Source organism: Rattus norvegicus, chromosome 12 (genome assembly GCF_021556685.1).
Source record: "Rattus norvegicus strain SHRSP/BbbUtx chromosome 12, alternate assembly SHRSP_T2T, whole genome shotgun sequence".
In the NCBI taxonomy this organism is placed as follows: domain Eukaryota; kingdom Metazoa; phylum Chordata; class Mammalia; order Rodentia; family Muridae; genus Rattus; species Rattus norvegicus.
The window spans coordinates 28,749,810-28,772,236 of record NC_141545.1 but is presented as its reverse complement, the minus strand read 5'-3'; the positions used below and the strand labels follow the sequence as shown (position 1 = coordinate 28,772,236).

Sequence of the window (22,427 nt, the reverse complement as noted above, 5' to 3'; positions counted from 1 at the left end):
GGGAAAGGAAAAAAAAAAAAAAAGAAACATTTTTATTCGTTTGTGAAAAAACAAGAGCAAATCCGCCAAGTAGAATTTAAGATCTTCTCGGGCAATAGGACTATAGCATTACGTTCATTGGCTCGTAGTAGGGGGCGGACTGTCATTTTCTTTTCTGATTGGCTGCTTTCTCTCACGGAAACCCAATCGCCGCTGTGCTAGAGGCGGGGCCAGGCTCTCAGAGACTTCCCCTCCACTTCCCGCACCTCTGCCTGGAGAAGCAGGCTCCGTAGGGTGAGTTCTGACCTTTCATTTCCTTGGAGACCCTTGCAGTGAGGAAGAACCCGGCCCCCTTCAAGCCCCGATCCACCTCTGGGAATGATGGGCTGAGGCTTAGTCCTCCCTCCCTGCTGCGGAGAACCCCCTCTCTACGAACCCCTCGCCCTATAAACAGTGCCCTGGTGTAGACGTCAGCTCCTGCCATCTCCCACTCAAGGTCTCATTTGAGACTTGGGAAGGCGTTGGAGCACTGATAACCTCCTCCGCCCGGTGAGGGAGGGCAGAAGACTGTAGCGGATACCATGACTGGGTGGACCCTATCCCCACAGGATGGCTCAGGAGGAGGCCGGGAGGCTGCCCCAAGTACTGGCCCGGGTGGGGACCTCCCACGGTATCACCGACCTGGCCTGCAAGCTCCGCTTCTATGACGACTGGGCTCCGGAGTATGACCAGGTGAAAGCACGTGAGTCCTCGATTTTGGGGACTCAAATTGTGCAAAGCGAGAATAGTACCCATGCATCTCAGGGACGCTGGGAGCTTAAAAAAGGGACCTGGGAAACGTGCTCCTTAGCTACCTGCTCCCTACTGACGTGTAAGCAGCCCCTTCTAACTCTGGGTTGGACCTCCCCTACTTCAGCCAAGAATGAGCCACCTAATTAGTCCTGCAATCCAGACAGGGAGATTGCCTGCAGGAGGCGCTATTGAGACATCATTCGGTATACACAGACCAGCTAAGAGCTGCCACAGCCAGTAGCCAGTTCCTGTCAGCTTGAGCTCTACTAGTGTGGGGTCTCTTGACAGTATTCTCCTCAAAACTGAGTCTTCTGTTTCTGGGGTACCAGAAGGATCCAAACCCTAACACACACCAGCTCAAACTGGCAGCTCCTAGGGACCCCACAAAGTGAATTGTCCAAACCCTATGTTGGGCTAAGTGCTATCTCCTCAGGATGTGGCTGCTTTGAAGTATCGAGCCCCACGCCTTGCTGTGGATTGTCTCAGTCAAGCCCTTCAGGGCCCACCCCATGATGCCCTGATCCTGGATGTGGCCTGTGGCACTGGCCTGGTAGCTGTGGAGGTAAGATCTGATACAATGCCCTGCCTTCCCTTCAGCACCCAGGACCTCCAACACGCTACTGCTCAGTCAGCCCTCAGGCCCTACATAGTGAATTCTAAGCAGGTGCTCTACCACTGAGCCACACCCCCAGCCCCTCACTGGGGGATTCTAGGCAGGGGCTCTCCCACTGAGCCACGCCCCCAGCCCCTCCCTGGGGGATTCTAGGCAGGGGCTCTACCACTGAGCCACACCCCCAGCCCCTCACTGGGGGATTCTAGGCAGGGGCTCTCCCACTGAGCCACGCCCACAGCCCTTTAGATGGCTTTTTAGAGATGAGATCCCAAGGCTGGCCTTGAACTCACTCTATAAACCAGGCAGGCTTTGACCTTGGGATTCTTCTGCCTCAGCCTCCAGAGTAGCTAAGAAGGCAGGCTTAAGCCATCACACCTAGACCCCGTCTGCCCAAATTCCCTACCACTTCTTGACCAAAAACTCATCCTCTACCTCCGGTTCATTGATCAGATGAGCCATGACTGATGCCCCCTTCTCTCCCAGCTACAGGCTCGGGGCTTCCTTCAGGTGCAGGGGGTGGACGGAAGCCCAGAAATGCTGAAGCAGGCCCGAGCCCGTGGCCTGTACCACCACCTTAGCCTCTGTACCCTGGGCCAGGAGCCACTGCCCTACCCTAAAGGTACTTCCTGCTCCACTCCCTCCTCACCCACCTTCCCAAGGATAGCACCCCCTACTGTCCAGCCACCATCTCCACTCTGGAGTCCTGTGTGAGCCCTCTTGCTGTGCCCTCTCTTCCAGCCTAGGCTCTCACCTCACCTCATCTCATGCACAAGGTTGGGGTCCTACTACACCCCAGTGTATAGGGCATCTTCGTTGATTTATTTTCTGAGAGAGGGTTTTTCTGTGTAGCTGTGGCTGTCCTAGAACTCGTTCTTAGATCAGGCTGGCCTCAAACTCAAGAGATCCACCTGCCTGTGCCTCCCAAGTGCTCCCAGATTAAAGGCGTATGCCGCCACCACCCAGCTACAATGTCTTCTATTACTCTTATTGCTGTGGCAAAACACCAGACAAAACATAATCACGGGGCCCCACCCATCCCTAGGAAGCTACCGGCTGTTGCTGGGGCAGAGAGAGTCCTTTTCTTCAGTGGTGTAGCCACAGGCAAGTTGCATGTGCCCCAGAACCCCCATGCACCAAGCTCATGCAGGCCACCGCCAGTTAAACTCAGTGGGTCACAAACAAAGTCAGACCTGAAAGTAGCAAGAGGTGCCGGGAGATGGTGGTACTTGAGAGGCAGAGGCGGGTGGATCTCTATGAGTTCGAGCCCAACCTGGACTATAGAGCTAGTTCTAGGATAGCCAGGGCTACACAGAAAAACACAGTCTTGGAAAAACAAAAAGATAGGAAGAAAGAAGGAAAGGAAGAAAGAAAGAAAGAAAGAAAGAAAGAAAGAAAGAAAGAAAGAAAGAAAGAAAGAAAGAAAGGAAGGAAGAAAGAAAGAAAGAAATTAATTTATCAGAAGCTAGAGGAGGCTACAGGTGGACGGGAAGTGAAAAGGACCACACCACATTATATTCGTGCATCTTCTTAAGGGGGTTGGAAAAATGGCTCCCTGGGGAAAAGCACATGCTACTCTTGCAGAGGACCTGAGGTTGGATCTCAGCACACATATCAGGTGATTCACAGCTCCCTGTAACTCCAATCCTAGGATAGGATGCCTCTGGCCTCTGTGAGTACCTGCACCCACAGAGAGACACGCGTGCTACACTGGCTGGGGAGATGGCCCAAGAATTAACATCTCCTACTGCTCTTAGAGAGAACCCAAGCTCTGATCCCAGCACCCATATCAGGCAACTTCAAGGGATCCAGCGCCCTCTTCTGGAGTCCAAGGGCATTACAAGCATGCTCACATCCATACATATATACACATACACACATAAGTAAAAGTAAGGTGAGCTGGAAATAGCTCAACAGTTAAGAATACTTGGTGATTTTGCAGAGGACCTGGGTTCACTTCCCAGCACCCACATAGCGGCTCACAACCTTCTATAACTCCAATTCTAGGGGATCTGTCTGGTGCCCCCTTCTGGCCTCCTTGGGTACTGCATGCAGGTGTGCGCTAACAAAACGATACACATAAAATAAAAATAAATTAAAATTAATTAACTAAAAATAAAATCATTTAAAAGTGCTTAAGGGGAGTTGGGGATTTGGCTCAGTGGTAGAGCGCTTGCCTAGGAAGCGCAAGGTCCTGGGTTCGATCCCCAGCCCCGAAAAAAAAAAAGTGGCTTAAGGGAAGAAGGGTTTATTTTGGTTAACAATTTGAAGGTACAATCAATCCATCCTGGTCGGGTCGTCATGGCAGCCGGAGTATAAGGCAGCCGGAAGTAGCCGAGGTAGCGGAGAGATAAATGCTAGTATTCAACCCGCTTTCTCCTTTTTCTTTAGTCGAGGATGCCAGCCGTGGGATGATGCTGTTCACCATTAAGGCGGGTCTTTCCTCATAAATTAACTCAGAACTCCCTTACAGACAAACCCAGAGAGTTGTCTTCCAGATCCTGTCAAAATAACAAACAATAGTAACCATTACACATCTCCACCCCGCCACACACGCAGGGACCTTTGACGCCGTGATCATTGTGGGCGCTCTCAGTGAGGGACAGGTGCCCTGCAGTGCCATACCTGAGCTCCTAAGAGTCACCAAGCCGGGTGAGTCACAACACAGCCAACCCCGCCCCTCAGGCATCCTTTCCCCTCTCCACAGCACTCAGGCCGAAGAAGGGTGGGGCACTGCATGGGGGTACCTATCCCAGACCAGCACCCCAGTTCACCATCTGCCCCTTCAGTGCCCCTCCCTGGCTGGCACACCATGAGGACAGACGACTGACTAGCTCACCTGCTAGCCATGGGCAACCAGGAGCATCTCCACCCTTCTGCCCTTTGTCCCCTATCTTAGAGCCAAATGGCTTTGTCACTAGGATCCCATCTACATCAGTCATGCGGTTGTCGATTGGGTACAGTCATGTCCGCATGGCCTTTGCTTCAGCCCTGGTACCCGATTTAGGTCAGCTGAGCTCCATCTCCCACCCTTCCTTGAATATATTTGATAGTTCTCTTTTCCTGGCATAGGTCCAGGTCTGTTCATTCAAGATGACAATGGTATCAGCTTGGATCACTCCACACACTGAGGGGTGGAGCAGGCTGGGGCTTTCTTTTTCCTACGGTGCTGAAGACTGAACTCAGCACCTCAGGCAGGTTATAAACCCCCAGACCACTCACAGGGCAATTCCAGGAAGAAACTCCTCTACTGAGCCACGCCCCCAGCCCCTCCCTGGGGGATTCTAGGCAGGTGCTCTTACCACTGAGCCACGCCCCCATCCCCTCACTGGGGATTCTAAGCAAGGGCTCTACCACTGAGCCACGCCCCCAGCCCCTCACTGGGGGATTCTAGGCAGGGGCTCTATCCCTGAGCCACACCCCCAGCCCCTCAATGGGGGATTCTAGGCAGGGGCTCTATCCCTGAGTCACGCCCCCAGCCCCTCACTGGAGGATTTCAGAGAAGGCAGGGAAGAGCAGAACTCTCAGAATGAAGTTGTATTTTCAAGGGTAGAGGGCAGGACAATCACAGAAGATGGGGTAGGGAGTTGCCTGGAAGAAGTGAGAAACTCAGGAAAATAGAGATTTCCAGAAGAGGGTCTACCTGGCCTAAGAACAGAATGAGGAAGTTGGAAGATAAAAACACTTCCTCTCCCAAGCCCTACTCCTGGAGCTAAGCCTAGGCATGTCTGGGCAGGATTCTGTTTCAGACAGGCCAAATAGAAGCTAGGGCATCTATAGGGTCATCGGCAGTGACATGGGTTGGGCTCAGAAGCACCGGAAATGCCCACTGCATGACCCTAAACAAAACAGACTCTCCTTTTCCAGCCTGAGCCCCCCACCTTCCTCATCCCATCTGCCAGAAACCAGCCATACTGGTTACATTGCAGCTACTTGGACAAAGTCCAAGTCATCCCCCCACACCCCCACTCCCAACCCCAGCCAGGGCTTCTTGACTCAGCCAGGCCTTCGATTTTAGAGGAGGAGCCCTCGTTGATCTTTTTTTTTTTTTTTAAGATTTATTTATTTATTATATATAACTACGCTGTTAACTGTCTTCAGACACACCAGAAGAGGGCATTAGATACAATTTCAGATGGTTGCTAGGATTTGAACTCAGGACCTCTGGAAGAACACTGAGTGCTCTTAACCACTGAGCCATCTCTCCAGCCTGCCCTCATTGGTCTTAAACCTGCCTCTCTGCCTCTCTGCCTCTCTCTGCCTCTCTGCCTCTCTCTGCCCCTCTGCCTCTCTCTTCCTCTCTGCCTCTCTCTCTGCCTCTCTGCCTCTGCCTCTCTCTCTGCCTCTCTCTCTGCCTCTCTGCCTCTGCCTCTCTCTGCCTCTCTGCCTCTGCCTCTCTGCCTCTGCCTCTCTCTCTGCCTCTCTCTCTGCCTCTCTCTCTGCCTCTCTCTCTGCCTCTCTGCCTCTCTCTGCCTCTCTGCCTCTCTGCCTCTGCCTCTCTCTCTGCCTCTCTGCCTCTCTCTGCCTCTCTGCCTCTGCCTCTCTCTCTGCCTCTCTCTGCCTCTCTGCCTCTCTGCCTCTCTCTCTCTGCCTCTCTCTGCCTCTCTGCCTCTCTCTGCCTCTCTCTCTGCCTCTCTGCCTCTGCCTCTCTGCCTCTCTGCCTCTCTGCCTCTCTCTGCCTCTCTGCCTTTCTGCCTCTCTGCCTCTGCCCAGTGCTAGAATTAAAGTTCTGCGTTGGGTTGGAGAGATGACTCAGACTTGATAAGTTATTCTCTGCTGGTGAAATGAGGCCATTCATGCCATATTAAATTATATTAAATGCAGGTTTATTAGGAAGCTGCTCTCATGCAAGTTCACTGGCCCCAGAGAAGGAGACTAGGGAAGTCACTGTAGGAAGGGAGAGAGAGGAGTGTGCATGCAGAGAAAGAGGAGAGAGAAGGGAGACCAAAATGTCTAGACTACATAGGGAAGAGCTCCTGGGGGAGGCAACTCAGACTCCAAGGGTGGGCAGGGTGTGCCAGGTAGGGACTGAGGGATGCTGGGAGAACCTGGAGGCCAGGTCTGCTTTAATATGTAAAATATACACCTCTGTCCCTTGGGATCTGAACCCTAACGAAGATTAAGATCACTTGCAGAGGGGTTGGGGATTTGGCTCAGTGGTAGAGCGCTTGCCTAGGAAGCGCAAGGCCCTGGGTTCGGTCCCCAGCTCCGAAAAAAAAAAAAAAAAAAGAAGATCGCTTGCAGAGGACCCAGGTTCGATTCGCAGCACCCACATGGTAGCTTATAACTCTGTGTAACTCAAATTCTAGGGGAGCCAATACCGTTTTCAGGTGCCCACCCGCACCAGGCATGCACAAGGTACACATACATACTCATGCACATAAAATAAAGCTTTGTGTCTTCACATCCTGCTCCCCTCTCCCCCCACCCCCAAGAAAGTGAGCGTCAACGTTTGGGTCCTGATAACCCTAACCAATCGGGCCCAGTTGCCCGTCTCCAATAGATCAACTAAAATCAAATTGCCAGGTGATGGTGGCACTCTCCTTTAGTCCCATGCTGGGAGGCAGAGACAGTCATATCTCTGAGTTTGAAGCCAGCCTGCACAGAGAGAGTTTGAAGATAGACAGGGCTACCCAGAGATACTCTGTCTAAGAAACATACATACATACATACATACATACATACATACATACATACAAACCAAACAATAAGAAATGCAACAAAAGGTTTGTTCAGTGTGTCTTCTTTGGGAAGGGGAATGTAGTGATACACACGTGCCCCTCTCCCATTCCTTTTCTTTCTTTTTTTTTTTTTTTTTTTTTTTTTTTTCCGGAGCTGGGGACTGAACCCAGGGCCTTGCGCTTGCTAGGCAAGGGCTCTACCACTGAGCTAAATCCCCAACCCCTCCTCTCCCATTCCTGATGTGGAATTTAGGTTTAAAGATGGAGTTTGTATAGGTAAGCGGTCCTGGTAAGCAGTCCTGGTCAAGATATAGTACCACCTTACCACTGACCCATCGTTATCTGGGCTTCAGTGTTTCCTGCAAGGTAGACGGGCAAGTGTCAGAACTGTGTGGAGACTTTTCAGAGAAACAAGTTCCTCCTCCGGCTGACTCCAGGCTCCTGCCGTTCCCTTCTTCCACCATGAGACTCCTGGGGAAATTCTAATTTGGGGGAAACCAATGTTTCAATAGTCTGACAGCCCGAGGGAGGGGCATAAGTGTGTCTTTAGCATCTCTTTGTAGCTATGTGGCCCTCCCTAGTCTGAAAACCACCCTGTATCCTAGATTTAAAGTTTGAGCTGCCTTGGGACCACAGAGATGGGTCGCTGGCTAAAAGGACCTAGGTTTGATTCCCAGCACCCACAGGGTGGCTCACGACCTTCTGTAACCTTATTTCCAGGAGGCCCAACACCCTTACCTGGCCCCTATGGGCACAGCATGTGCATGGTACACAGACATACAGGCAGGCAAAACTAAACATAAAAATTTTTAGATAAGCGCTCCAAATTTTTTTAAATTTTATTTTGTTCTTCCTGCCAAAGCGTGCCAAATGCTAGGATATTAGGTTTGAGCCACCATGCTTGGGCCATGCCAGGGGTTTTATACCCATGTATGCACAATGCACATACATGTCCTTCCCATGAAGCAGAATTATCATTTCCCTTCATGCCTGCAAGAAACTTAGCAAAAAGAAATAGACGGGCTTACAAGGCCAGCGTTCATGTGCTTTTCCTGAGACCCACACTTGCACACTTGTCTCTCTTTTTTTTTTTTTTTTTTTTTTTTTTTTTTGGTTCTTTTTTTTCGGAGCTGGGGACCGAACCCAGGGCCTTACGCTTCCTAGGTAAGCGCTCTACCACTGAGCTAAATCCCCAACCCCCACACTTGTCTCTTAATGGGACTGGGCTACAGACAGCATGGAGCTCTCTGTCCCTATTAGGGTGAAGAGTTCCCAGAGTAAAGGACACTTTGGCTGTTAAGGGACTGCATAGGAACCTGACCGAGTAACATAGACCTGTGATCTCGACTACTAAGAAACTGAAACAGCAGAATCTCAAAACCAAGGCCTGTGCTACACAGGGATTTCAAAGACAGCCTTGCGATTTAGCAAGATCCTGTCTCAAAAGCAAAAATTAAAAGAAATGTGCATAGAGCTCAAGGGTAGAGGGCTCACCTAGGAACCCCCATGACAGCTAGGGGGCGTGGCTCAGTGGTAGAGCACCTGCCTAGAATCCCCCAATGAGGGGCTGGGGGCGTGGCGCAGTGCTAGAGCATCTGCCTTAATAGAATCCCCCAGGGAGGGGCTGGGGGCGTGGCTCAGTGGTAGAGCATCTGCCTTAATAGAATCCCCCAGGGAGGGGCTGGGGGCGTGGCTCAGTGGTGAGCCCCTGCCTAGGATTCCCCCAGTGAGGGGCTAGGGGCGTGGCTTAGTGGTGGAGCCCCTGCCTAGGATTCCCCCAGTGAGGGGCTAGGGGTGTGGCTTAGTGGTAGAGCCCCTGCCTAGAATTCCCCCAGTGAGTAGCCAGGAGTATGGTTTAACTGCAGTATCTTTTTTAGCATGATTGAGGCCCATGTTTTCACCTGCAGAGCTGTAAAAAAAAGTTTTGTGTTTTTTTTGTTTTTGTTTGTTTGTTTGTTTGTTTGTTTTGAAATGGAGACCATGGGAAACCATCAGGTTAAGGAAACTGAAGGGGATTCCTAAAGCAGCTTTAGGCACCAAACTCTAGAACTGAAGTCCTGAGCAGGGGTGGACTTCCGGTGCCTTCATTCAGCTCACCTGCCCTGCCCCCATCCCTCCGCAGGTGGACTTGTTTGTCTGACTACCAGGACCAACCCTTCCAACCTTCCATACAAGGAGGCGCTGGAAGCCGCCTTAGACTCCCTGGAGCAGGCTGGAGCGTGGGAACGCCTGGTGACCCAGCCTGTGGACCACTGGGAGCTAGCAACTTCAGAACAAGAGTCAGGGCTGGCCACCTGTGCCAACGATGGCTTCATCTCTGGTGTCATCTACCTTTACCGAAAGCAGGAGACAGCCCAGGGTGAGAGAGGGAGGCTCAGTATCCAGCCCCTAATTGACCACTGATCCTCTATGTATGGTCTTAGCCCAGTGTGTTTTCTTGGCCTTCCTTGCTCTGTCTGTAAAATGGGTCCATCTTCCCAACCATGTTAGGTACACCCCAAAGGGACTGAAAGGACTCCTCTAGTTTCAAGACCACAAGACTGGAGCGGTCATTAACAGTGTTTGCTCCTCAAAGCATGAGAAACTGAGATACCTGGCATCTTCAGCATCCAAAATCAACTTCACATGTTACAAGCATGCCTGTGTGTGATGCCACTATTGGGGTAGCGAGATGGGCGGGTCCCTCAGGAGGTAACTGAACCAAAACTCTCCACTCAGTGAGGCATCCTGTCAAGTAATAAGGCCGAGAAGTGAGAGTGACCGGGGGTGGGGAGGTGGGGGGGTGGGAGGGTGGGGGGGATTATGGATGACCGCGCTCCAGCCTGTCCATGTGCGGGTGCGCCCGTACACTCAGGTACACAAGCTACATACCAGAGACAGGAAAAATAAAAATAAAACAGTAAAGAGACCACTGTGTACTGTAACACAACCAAGCGCCATTCCACCCCCATTTTGCAAAAGACGCTAAATTAGGACCAGCAAGATGGCTCTCGGCAAATAAAGCCACACTCACCACCAAGCCTGATAATGTGTGTTGGATCCTCAGGAGCCACGGGGTGAATGGAGAGAAATGACCCCCTACAGGTTGTCCTCTGATGTCTACATAGTACACCTGTGCATGTGTGTGTGTGCGCACACACACACACACACACACACACACACGCGCGCGCGCGCGCGCGCGCGGGGGTGTGGTGCGTGCGTGGTGGAGGGAGACTGACCCAAATGTGCCCCTATAAATGGAATCTCGAGGGTTTTAGGAGACAGACAGGCTAGCGAGATGGCTCGGAGGGTGACTTGAGTTCAGTCTCCAGGGCTCACATGACAGAGAAGAGAAACAATTCCAGCAGACTGTACTCTGACCTCCACAAAACACATGCCCGCATGTGCACACGCACACAGTGACGATAGAAAATCAACAGATGTAAAATAAAGTCTAAATGACAAAGAAATGGGGTGATGCGATTAGTGGGAGGAGGTGACCGGAGAAGCAGATTCAGAAAAGTGTGGTTTAGCCAAATCTGAGGTTGTAGCCTGGGGCCCCACGACGACAAAATAACACTTCCTGGACACTTGGGCAGCCCCAGGCATAGAACCTGGCTTCAACCAGTCTGAGCAAGGCAAGACTAAATCCAAACCCACATAGAATAAAGCAAACAGCTGTCCACTATCCAACATCCGTGTCCCATCAGCCCCGTCCCTCCACCCCCACCAGAGATATTATCTGTTGTTAAGCTAACAGTGGGGTAGACTGGGCTTTCCGGGATCACGTGGGAAGCTGGGGCAAGGAAACAGGTAGATTAGCCTGCCCAGAACAAAGAGCTATGCCTGGGTTGGCCTGGTTATATAAACCGAGCAACCCAGCCACTTGAGAGGCTGAGGTGGGAAGACAGAAAGTCCAAGGCCTGCCTTGGCTGCAGTGAAACCCAGGCCAGCCTGGACCATTGATCCACACTCTATTTCAAAAGTAAGACAAGATCTAGAGAGGCTGGAGAGATGGCTTTGAGGCTAGGAGCACTGACCGCTATTCCGGACAGCCCAGGTTTAATTCCCAGAACCCACATGGCCACTCACAACTTCCTGTTTTTCCAGGGGACCTGACAAAACACCGATGCATATAAAATAAAACTAACTAACTAAATAATTCTAAAAGATCTAGAGATGTAGAGAGCTTTAGGATCCCCCAGTGAGGGACTAAGGGAGAACAGAAGTCCTGCCAAGGAGCCCTGGATCCCATCCCTAGCACGGGATAAAAATAGATTAACAATGGAAAAAAGTTTAATTTTTTTCATCTTTTTTTAACATTTATATATTTCCTCCCGCCCCCCAAGCTTTTTCAATGTGGTCAGCCCTGACTGTCCTAGACTTGCTTTGTAGACCAGGCTGGCCTTGAACTCACAGAGACCTGCCTGCCTCTGCCTCCCCAGTACTGTGACTAAAAGTGTGCTCCACCAGACTTGTATTTCTTTACGGGGTGTGTGTGTGTGTGTGTGTGTGTGTGTGTGTGTGTGTGTTCACATGAAATGACCTGCTTACGGAGGTCAGAGGACAGCGTGCAGAACCATTTGAGCTCCAGGAATGCGATTTAGGTCATCAGACTTGGCCGCAAGCACCATTCCCTCTGGAGCCATCTCACTGGCCCAAGAAAGGAAAATGATATAACGTCTCCTTTCTTATTCCGACCCATCTTTTCTGTTACTCTGACCCAGGGTCGGAAGGAGGCCTGGTGGGCTCTAACTGGCTACGGCCAAACAGGAGCCTCAAGCCCCAGTCCTCCAGCAGCCTCCTTTGGAGCACCTAGGATTACTTCCAGGCCTGTGTTGCTTAATTTTAGGCAGTGCTGGGACTTGAACTCAGGACCCCTGGTATGCTAGGCTAGCCCTCCACCCAGGAAGGTACATCCCTGCACCTTGGTGAAAGGACAGTGTTGTTTGTTTTGTTTTGTTGGTTTTTCTTGGTTTTAAAGAACTATGTAGCCCTGGCAAACCTGGAACTCACTTATGTAGACCAGGCTGGCCTCAAACTCACAGAGATCGGCCGGCCCCTCAGCCACTGGGTTTTTCAATGCTTAGCAAGAGACATTTGGAACTGCTCAACAGTAGAGCCTTTGCCTAACATGGGAGCCCTGGATTTAGTTCCCAGGACCACAGGAGTAAAAACTTAACTACGAAGAGAAAATAGAGCAGCTTAGTCTGTTATATGGGCTCAGGAAGCCCAGCCTGGCCTCAAATTGGCTATGTAAAGAAGGATGGTCTTGAAGTCATGATGCTCTCTCATGTACCTCCTGAGTGCTGGGGTTCTATCACAAGCCTATTCACTGGCTTTAAAACAATCTGACAGTTTAATTGTGAGATTTTGGCTATCCCCACAAAGTCAAGAAGTGGTAAGTGGGGCGTCGAGATGGGTAATTATATGAGCTGTGTAAGTCCAGTGATGTGACTTCCACCCCAAACCCACATAAAGATAGAAAGAGAGTCCACAAAGGGACTGTGTGGATGAGGCCCAGAGCTAGAAAGCTAGTGTACTTGAAGATCTGGGCTCCATCTCAGTCTGAATAAATCTACGTGTAGTGTCTGTACCCATAACCCCAGCACCCAAGGGTGAGGAAGGAGAATGGGATGTTCAAAATCATCCTTTGTGATTAACAAGTTTTTTTTTTTGTTTTTGTTTGTTTGTTTGTTTTATTTTCCCCCGCCCTGTTTTTTGTTTTTTTCCTTTTCTTTTTTTTCGGAGCTGGGGACCAAACCCAGGGCCTTGCGCTTGCTAGGCAAGCGCCCTACCACTGAGCTAAATCCCCAACCCCGTGATTAACAAGTTTAATTTCAGCCGGAATATGAGACCCTATCTCAGTGAAGAGTGGGGATCCAGGCCTAGTAGCAATGTCTCCCGAGTGCAAATCCTTTAGCCTCAGCACCACATAAAACAGGCATGGTGGTTCACATCTCTAATCCCAACACTGGGAGGATCAGCACTTCAAGGTCATCCTTAGCTATATACCTGGAGGGTAGCCTGGGCTACACTAAGATCTTATATCAAAACAATAAAAGCCCAAAGGAGTGGACAGGAAAGTTAGGGTGTGGCCAAGCTGCCCTGTGGTGGTGCAGGGGTGGGTTTAAGGACTCTCAGTACCTTGGGCATTCCAGGGTTGTGGGAGGACTCCCTAGGGAGGAAGCTATAGCCCAGACCTGTAAGACCAGCATGGCTTCAATAGCAGGGAAAGGACATTCCTTAGGGAAGGTGAGTCCTGTAGAGTGGCCTGTGGAAACAGGCCAGCCTGATGGCTCAGAGGAACAAGAGAGGAAGAGGCAGGTGAATGTGCCTCCGTTGTTCCTGTCACCTGTTGTTCTTTCCTGGTGTCGCCAGCCCCACCCCATCCCCCAGTCCTGGACATACACTGGGCCCTAGATACAGAGCTTGCCATCATGGTGGTAGTGCCCTCAAGGACTAAGGCAGGAGGATTGCGTTGAGTTTGATGAGAGTCTGGGCTTTATACTGTGACTCAAAAATTTTTTTAAAAAGCAAATACTGGGCTCAAGCCCCGGGGTCCTCCAGGTTAGAGGTAGGTCTCACTTTTACAATCCTCCTCAATCACTTGAGACAAAGTCTCATGTACATCAGGCTAGCCTTGAACCTACTTGAGCTCCACCATTTCAGGTTATCACAACACCGAGGTCTCCTGTAGACCCCTCAGCCACCCCTCCAGCCCCGCCCCATCCAGACAGAGAACAGCTCAACCTTTCCTGTATGCAGGTGCCATTTATTGTAGAAAATAATAATTACAGCTGTGAACAGACCTTAAATTACAAAACAAGAAACCACAGAGAAGGCAAGGGAGTCCAGGAGGCTCCCTGGTGCAATGCCATCAGACCCCCGTACCTTCCACAGACTGGCCAGCGTCCTTGAAATGGACAAGGGTAGGGAATTCAGAGGGGCCCACCCAGGGTCCTTCTGAAGAGGGAGGGGGTATACAGAGATCAGAACATTTAGCAAGACCGTGTGGGAAAGGGGTGGGGACACCCTGGGCTGCTTCTGGGTCCCCAGCCCTAGCACTCCCCAAACCAGTTTAAACCACCTCCACCCTTCCCTCAAACCTGTCCAGCCACTCCACAGAACTTCATTACGAGGGTAGGTGGGTGGGTAAGGTCCCAGTCATTGCTAATCACCGGGAGGAGTCCATGGCAGAACCCATCAGCTCTCAAAGGCCCCTTCAGTCAGTCATCCGCGACACCAAGACTCCAGGCAGGACCTGGTGTGCTCAGAAACGCGGGCGAGAAACGGCAAGAGTAGCGCGGGAGTAACGTGGAGGCGAGAGAGCGAGGGCACTGAGAAAGGGCAGTGAATGTTTGCTAACATGACCAGGACATCCACTCCAGAGACCAAAGTCACAGCTGAGCTATCCCGGCCAGCAGGACCCAGCTCCCCCTCCACTGTCGTACCCAGACAGCTGCTTCTGCCTTCAGCCCCGTATCCATGAGCAATCTGGATGCAAGCAAGGAAATATTTTTACATCCATCCTCGCTGGAGCCTTGAGATGTGTCCAGATGGGCCAGGTGGGTCCCCAAGGGCTACACGCTAGTAACTTAGCACAGTCCGGGTTTGCAAGCAGTCAGTGGCCCACAGCTGGTCAGGTCCTGGAGAATGTGAGGGGCCACGTTATGCGTTCAATCCAAGAAAATAAAGGCAATGTGGACAGAGAGTGGCCCACCTTACACATAATTGCTGGCGGGAACAGAGCGGGCGGCGGAGTACTTGGCGGAGTAGGGCTTTTCGTTGCGGCGAGGTGGGCAATTGCAGCAGAGGAGGCCTCCTCCCAGGAGCAGCAGCCCAGAAGCCGCCCAGCCGATGTAAAGCGAGGCCCCCATCTCCCTTTTCTGCCCGGAAGCCACCAGAGGGTTGTAGAAGTCGCGGATGACGTTGTGTGCCGTCCAGGACACAGGCACCATAATCAGCATGCTTGCCACGATGAACACGGCTCCGGCTGTGATCATGACCTTGGCCTTGACGGTCTCGTCCTCCATGCAGTTGGTGCACTTGCCCCCTACGACTGAGAGAAGCATCCCCAGAGCACCCACGATGATGCTGATGACCATCAGGGCTCGGGCGGCCTGCAGGTCCTGCGGCAGGGCCAGCATCGAGTCGTACATCTTGCACTGCATCTGGCCGGTGCTCTGCACCACGCAGTTCATCCACAGGCCTTCCCAGCTCGTCTGCGCCGTGACGATGTTGCTGCCGATGAAGGCGGTCACCCGCCACATGGGGAGCGAACAACTCAGGATGACTCCTAACCAGCCCAGGACGGCCAAGGAGATTCCCAGCACCTGCAGCCCCATGGACGCCATCGCTCAGCTTCTGCAGGAGTCAAGGTTGGGGAGCACGAAAAGTATCTCTCTCTGGAGTCCGAGGGCTGAGAAAGTCTTTTTCCGGTGAGCCTCTGGGACACAAAGCCAGCCGAAGGTGCTGAGCCCAGTCCACCAGCTACCAAGCGCGAACACTGCAGCTCTTTCCAGCCCGCACCTGCAATTGGGAGCGGAGGCCACAGGTGCTGCAGTTAAAGCACCGCGGAGGAGGGGCGGAGGCAGAGGGAGGGGTTTCTGTCCCCAAGGCCTCCCTCACGACCAGTTCCTCTGGATTCCTGAGCCTGGGCCAACAAAGGCGTTCTGAGGCCCCAATCCTGGGCCCCTGAGTCACCTGCCAGTATCACAAGAAACTATCATCTCCCCCAGCCTCCGGGCTCTCGCTGAGGTCAGCCGGGAGACAGACACTGAGTCACCAGCCAAGAGCGCCTGGATACTCACTGGGTGGGGACAACTAGGAGGGAAAGGGAGTCAAGCCTAGCCAGGGTTCAGAGCCTAAAGCAAGGGTCCCCAACACTCAATCCCGGCTCCCGTGAGGCAAGAGAATGGAGACTTATCACAGGAGAATTGAGGATAGTATATGGGGATGTCCAAGAGAACCCCAGTCTTAATGAGTGTTGCTTTTACCATATCAATTTTATCACCCCATCATGCCTATTATTGTCATTAATATGCCAACATCTGTACTTTGCCTCAGCAGCAACTTTCCTACTATTGGCCAGAGGAAGTTGGTTTGGGAAATGAGGACCTGGGGTGGGGACAGAGGGAGCCAGATCACCTGCTGTCCTCATGTGATTTCCCCACCCAGCCATAGTGCCCCTGGGTATAGAGGCACTTTAAGCCAGAACAAGAGAAGGGGAAACACAGAAAGGCTGGTGGGATGGTTCAGTGGGTAGTGCCACTTGCTGCCCCAAGGACCTGGGACCTATGTGATAAGAGACACACATGTTCTCTGACGCACAAGTGCGATAAATAAAATAAATGCAATTTAAAATTTGGGGGGGGGGGTGGTAGTGGTGGTGACAGAATCCTGTCCTCTCTTCCTTCCTAGGGCTGAGCCTTGCTGGCCAGAACTGGGTGAAGGTGAGTTCAAAACCCAGCCAGGCCCCAGAGACAGGGTCTACTTCATAAATTGCTCTTGACTCTTCAGAGTCACGGGAACTATTCCCACAAAAGCCAACCTGGGCACAAAGTCCTTGGAGACATTAAAGAGAAAGGAATCCTCCACCAGGGGTGCAGACAGGGAGATCAACAAAAGATGGTGGGCTTCCTCGCACAACTCTAGGGGCTTCCAGGGGCCACCATATTTCGAGATTATGTTCGGGACACCAGTACTGAGAAGCACACACCTTCTCGGGGTGATTGGGCGATGCAGTGAGGACGGGGTCAAAGAGGACATCTCAGGGAGGGGACAGCAAGGAGCTGAGGGTCAGAGAGATGTCTCACAAGACAAGGAATCTGGTTTGACCAGACACTGGCCTTGGGATGGGGTGGGGGAGGGGATACCAAGGGAAAGGTAATCTCCTAAGCTCCCCCACCTCCCGCCCCTACCCCCACCCCACCTGGTAGAAAGGACAGAGATGAATGTGTCCGTCTGAGAGCAGCCTGAGGAGGGACAATGTGTATCCCAAAGACACCTGGGAAATGTAGGTAAGGAGAACCTCCGGTTCACAGTAGAGTGGTGTAGGGTAGAGTTGATGTAGCTCCCTGTGGTCATAACCCCATCTGGAGTCCTCTATCTGTCCTTTCTTTTGTTGTTGTTGTTGTTAGACATGGTTTCCTACAGTTCTGACTGACTCAGACTCCCTATGTAGCTAGGGATGACCTTGAACATCTGAGCCTCCTGCCTCCACTTCCCAAATAGGATTACAAGCCATGGCCTGTTATATATGGTGCTGGGAATGGAACCCAGGGCTTTGTAGGTGATGGGCCAGCACTCTACCCTGCTGAGCCACATTTCCAGCTTAAGTTTCTGTTCCTGCCCCTACTTCACAAGTACTGGGATTCCTGGTGTGCACAGCACCAAGTCTGGCTTTGTCTCTGGTTTGGTTTGTTGGTTTTGTGGTTTTTCAAGACATGGTTTCACTGTGTAGCCATGGCTATCCTGAAACTCACTCTGTAGACCAGGCTGGCCTCGAACTCAGAGATCTGCCTGCCTCTGCCTCCCAAATGCTAGGATTAAAGGCTGTACCACCACTGTCCTGGGCTTTGTTTCATTTCCACAGCATCTTGGTATATCTAAGCCAGCCTGGAACGCTATGTAACACAAACTGGCCTCGAACATGTGGTAATGCTCCTGCCTCAGTCTCCAATCAGCTAGGGTTTACAGGTGTGCACCCCAGTCTCTCGTGTTTCTCTTTGTGCCACTTTTGTGGGTGAGCACCACAAAGACCCCAGCTGCCATAGATCCCTGACCACTGGCCACCGTCCAGAACCTCTCTGTGGCCCAGGGCTGCCTGCCTACCTGTCCAGTTCCAACCATAACAGATGCACAGTTTCTTTAAAATGGCTCCTGCCCCTCCTCCACCCCGTATTTGAAACTGGAGTCTCAGTATGTAGCCCACGCTGTCCTCAGATTCTCATGTCTCTTCTTCATCCTCCTGGGTACTAGGATTACAGGTGCTGGGATACGCTGCTGTATACAACTGGTGCATAATCTCGGAATCTACAGAGGATGATCTCCCATCATCCCATGTGGTCTCAGTACTCACTACTCAGTACTTGGAGTTCGTTGGAGACTGAATCTGAAACTGCTCCAGGGTTAGAAGAGCAATGGAGCAGGGTCCCCTCCACATTCCCAGGGAGAGCTTAAGGCCCTGGAGACACACATTTTCATGGGCTCATGAAGCCTAGAACAATGTGTTTTTTTTTTCTTTAAGATTTATTTATTTCACATACATGAGTACACTGTCTCTGTCTTCAGACACACCAGAAGAGGGCATCGGATCCCATTACAGATGGTTGTGAGCCACCATGTGGTTGCTGGGAATCGAACTCAGGACCTCTGGAAGAGCAGTCAGTGCTCTTAACCGCTGAGCCATCTCTCCAGCCCCTAGAGCAATGTCTGACCGAGTTAAATGCTCAAGCTAGGTGTGGTGGCCAAAACCTGTAATGTCAGCAGAAGAGGAGGCTGGAGGACTATCACAAATTCAAGGCCAGCCTGGGCTACCTGTCTAAACTCATTTCCCCAAAAAATAGGTATCCAGACTTGAGGGTAATTCCAGCCCTGGGTAGGCCAAAGCAAGTTGAGAGTTTGTTGGGCATATACCACCATCACCAAAGCAATGCGTTTCCACAGGTATGCATGCATGTTCCATACCTCCTATAAGACCTGCTGCCCTCACGGCTTGGCCACCAAAGAACTCTTTCACCACAAACCCTTTCACTCGCTACAAGTCTGAGACCAGCTTGGGCTCACAGCAGGACTCTGTATCAATCAATCCATCAATATTAAAAAATAAGGGCTAGGAATGTCCTTCAGTTGGTATCATGCTTGCATGTCATACATGAGCCCTGGGTTCCAACTGTGACCCCGGAACCCAAAGGTGGAAGCGACAAGGATTAGAAGTTCAAGGCTACGGTGGGGGCCACATGGGATGCCTTCAAAATCAACAAAAAGACTGGGCGTGGTGGTCCGTGCCTTTAATCCTAGCACTCAGGAGGCAGAGGCAGAGAAGGGAAAGGGAGAAAAAAGCGAAGGGAAGGGAAGAGAGAAGGAAATGAGAGAAGAGAAAGCTAAAGAGAAAAAGATGGGTGTGTCAGGCCTGTGACCCCAGACCTCAGGAAGCAGAGGCGGGAGGGTCTGGGAAGGCAGAGAGCAGGCAGGAAGGTCTCCATTTAGGGAGTCCTGTACAAACCAGAGAGGCAAGGCCCTACCTCCAAAACAAACATACGAAAGCAAGTTTGGTGGGGGACTTGCACACAGTAGGTGTGTGGAGGACGTGTGATTCAGGGTGCACGGAGGCAGCCTTCCTACTCCTCCCCCAGGCGGGGACACCTCAGGAACACAAACGGACAGTTTCTGCCTGGACCACGCCTCCTCCCCTGGACTTTCCATACATGGCTCTGAGGACTCTCGGAAGGCCGCGGGCTCAATTAGAACAAAGATAAGTAGCAGTGCAAACCAGAAGTGCTTCCCTGCCCACGAATGACTTCATGCCAGACTCCCAGACACTGCAAGACTCCAGGGGGCACCGGCACTAATGAGTAAACTGAGGCCCAAGGAGAAGCAAGCGCTTGCCTTGGATGGGTGAGGTAGCCTTAGCCAGGTTTTCCTTCCCTGTTACCCTTGCCCAGGTTACCTTACAGGAAGCAGATGGCCAGACACCACCCCCCTCCCCGTCCCGCCCACACACCCCTCTACCATCTTGCCTTCCACTTCCGGCTCTCGCCAAATGGCACTGAGAGAGCAGGGGTGGAGGAGGGGAAGCACACAAGCCCTAAAACTTTCCACCTGTATCCTAAGTGACTAAAAGGTTCAGCCATCCACACGGGAACAGGAAATAGGAAGGGTTGCGGCAGGGGGGTGGGGGTGGGGGTGGGGGACAGGTGTTCGCAGGTCCCACAGGCAGAGGTGGTCAGCCGCGGAAGGTGAGCCTATGGAGCCAGCTAGAGGTTAGACAAACAAAGCTGTATCCTGGGAAAACAACCAGATCGGGACAGGCAGTGGTTGGGCGAGACTGGAGGATGTTTGATGAACAGCAGAATCAGGTAGGGATGTTCCCCGCACCCCGCCTGCCATGCAGCGAAGCACCTGCAGGCCCAGGAAACCACTTTGCAGCCTCCATGGCTCCCTGAACAGGAAAGTGGAGAAGACAAAAAATTCACCTCCACGCCCGTGCAGGGCCACGGTGCAGATGGTATGCAAATTCCTGCTGCAAGCCTTCGGCACACGCCTGCAGTTTGTGCGCTATGGGATGCAGATCAGTGTGTGTGTGTGTGTGTGTGTGTGTGTGTGTGTTCGTTCGTGCGTGCGTGCGTGAGATGTGATGAATGTGATGTGTATGTGTTGTGTGGTGTGTGTATTTGTATATGGTGTATGTGTGTGATATGTATGGTGTGTGTGGTGTGTGTGTGGTGTATATGTGTGTTGTGTGTGGTATGATGTGTGTGGTGTGTTTGTGTATGTGTGTGTGTTGAATGTGTGATGTGTTGTGTGTTGTGTAGTGTGCATAATGTGTATTGTATGTGGTGTGTGTATTTGTGTATGGTGTATGTGTTGTGTGTGGTGTATATGTGTGTAGTGTGTATAGTGTGTATGGGTGTGGTGTGGTGTGGTGTGTGTGTGTGGTGAATGTGTGATGTGTTGTGTGTTGTGTAGTGTGCATAATGTGTATTGTATGTGGTGTGTGTATTTGTGTATGGTGTATGTGTTGTGTGTGGTGTATATGTGTGTAGTGTGTATAGTGTGTATGGGTGTGGTGTGGTGTGTGTGTGTGTGGTGAATGTGTGATGTGTTGTGTGTTGTGTAGTGTGCATAGTGTGTGTGTGTGTGTGTGTGTGTGTGTGTGTGTGTGTGTGTGTGTGACTGAGAGACTCTTGCTGACCCTTGAGCTCACCATTTGGTCAGGTTAGCTTAACAACAAGCCCGCAATCCTCCTGTCTCCACCTCCCCAGTGCTGAAATTACAGGTACCCCAGACTCAGCTCTTCTCTCGTTGGTACAGCAGACACTTTACCCACGGAGCCATCTCCTCAGCCCAAGAGCTACACTTGGTTCCCAGCCTGGGCACTGGCAGCCTTACAGAGGGAGGCACATCCTCAAAACCTCCGAGGAAAGGGAAAACAGTGAATAGCAGAGAAAGGAGATGTCCTTAACCTCTCTAGCCACACTGTGAAGAGGAACAAGGAGGTCTGGTGACACCCCTGGAAGTTCACCCTTGGGGTCAGACAAAAGGTTTAGCCTTGAACACAGGCTAAGAGATGGGCAGAGCTGTAAGGGTCATGTACTCTGCAACACAGCATGGGCCCACTGTCAGGGACCCATCATCCTCTCAACTCCGAGTCTCCCGCAAGTTGTCAGAACTCTGTGAAGTCTCTTTCCAGGGGAGGCAAACTCCCCCTCTGACTGGCGTCAGACTTCAGACTTTTCTTCCCCCAACACGAGACTCATGGGGAATTCCAATTTCTTAGGAGCCATTGTTCTAACAGAACGATGGGACACAGGTGTGTGTCTAGAACGCCCTCATTCCTCTCGGGATGGTTACATGTTCGCTGTCTTCCTCACAGGACAGACTGGAAGGTCTGGGCTGGTGGATACAGATCATCCAAACTGGCTTTTCTCAGGGGCAGCACCCTCCTCCAACCCCACACCACAGCCGTTCCCTGAGTGTGTGGTGAACCATCGGCTAGCTCAGCCATCCTGGACCGTGTGCTGAGCCATCGGCTACCTCACCAGCCTTGCTGTACCATCCAGCTCTATGGAAAGAGATGCTGTCGGGATATAGATGTAGCCCGAAAACCAAGAAGAGGGCGGAGGGAGGGAGAGAGTGTGCAAACCATTCCAGGCTCCTTTCAGCCATGCATCCCAATGTGTCTGTGTTATGTAAGCAGGTGGGGAGGGTAACTCTGACCCCATAGGTAGCAATAAATATCCTAGTAAGAGCACCAGTGGAAGGGGAAGCCCTGGGTCCTGCTAAGACTGAACCCCCAGTGAACTAGACTATGGGGGGGAGGGCGGCAATGGGGGGAGGGTTGGGAGGGGAACACCCATAAGGAAGGGGAGGGGGGAGGGGGATGTTTGCCCGGAAACCGGGAAAGGGAATAACACTTGAAATGTATATAAGAAATACTCAAGTTAATAAAAAAAAAAAAAAAAAGATTTCCTCTACACAAAAGAAGCAGGGAAGAGATTTAACCAATGTCAGGTTCATCTTCAGAGCAGGGGCCTGAGCATTGAATTCAGAAAAATGGAAGAATGGGGCGCTAGTGGTGAGAGCTACCCATAACTAAGTGCAGATCAAAGTGGGGGCTCGTTGATTTACAATAGTGGTTCCCACCCTTCCAAAGGCTGTGA

General features: G+C 51.7%; 2 protein-coding genes across 4 annotated transcripts; one reads left to right on the top strand and one right to left on the bottom strand.

The window, feature by feature from the left end:
• The first annotated feature begins 227 nt into the window (after positions 1–227).
• Mettl27 (methyltransferase like 27) lies at positions 228–9,699 on the top strand. Of its 3 annotated transcripts, XM_087579325.1 has the most exons (7): positions 235–273; positions 588–711; positions 1,205–1,333; positions 1,868–2,003; positions 3,941–4,033; positions 9,185–9,421; positions 9,553–9,699. In XM_087579325.1, exons 2-7 carry the CDS (start codon positions 589–591, stop codon positions 9,570–9,572), a joined length of 738 nt encoding a protein of 245 aa, XP_087435451.1. In that variant the 5' UTR covers positions 235–273; position 588; the 3' UTR covers positions 9,573–9,699.
• A 4,096-nt stretch (positions 9,700–13,795) lies between these two features.
• Positions 13,796–15,589, bottom strand: Cldn4 (claudin 4). Its single transcript, NM_001012022.1, is given in 1 exon segment — positions 13,796–15,589. A coding segment is annotated over 1 exon segment (633 nt). The 5' UTR covers positions 15,399–15,589; the 3' UTR covers positions 13,796–14,765.
• Positions 15,590–22,427: the final 6,838 nt, after the last annotated feature.

Excerpts from the sequence above, each read along its gene's own strand:
- Mettl27 (XM_087579325.1), top strand. The coding sequence starts at position 589 with ATGGCTCAGGAGGAGGCCGGGAGGCTGCCCCAAGTACTGGCCCGGGTG. Across the intron at positions 712-1,204 it reads GGGCTCCGGAGTATGACCAG|GATGTGGCTGCTTTGAAGTA; the intron begins GTGAAAGCACGT and ends CTATCTCCTCAG. Across the intron at positions 2,004-3,940 it reads GCCACTGCCCTACCCTAAAG|GGACCTTTGACGCCGTGATC; the intron begins GTACTTCCTGCT and ends CCACACACGCAG.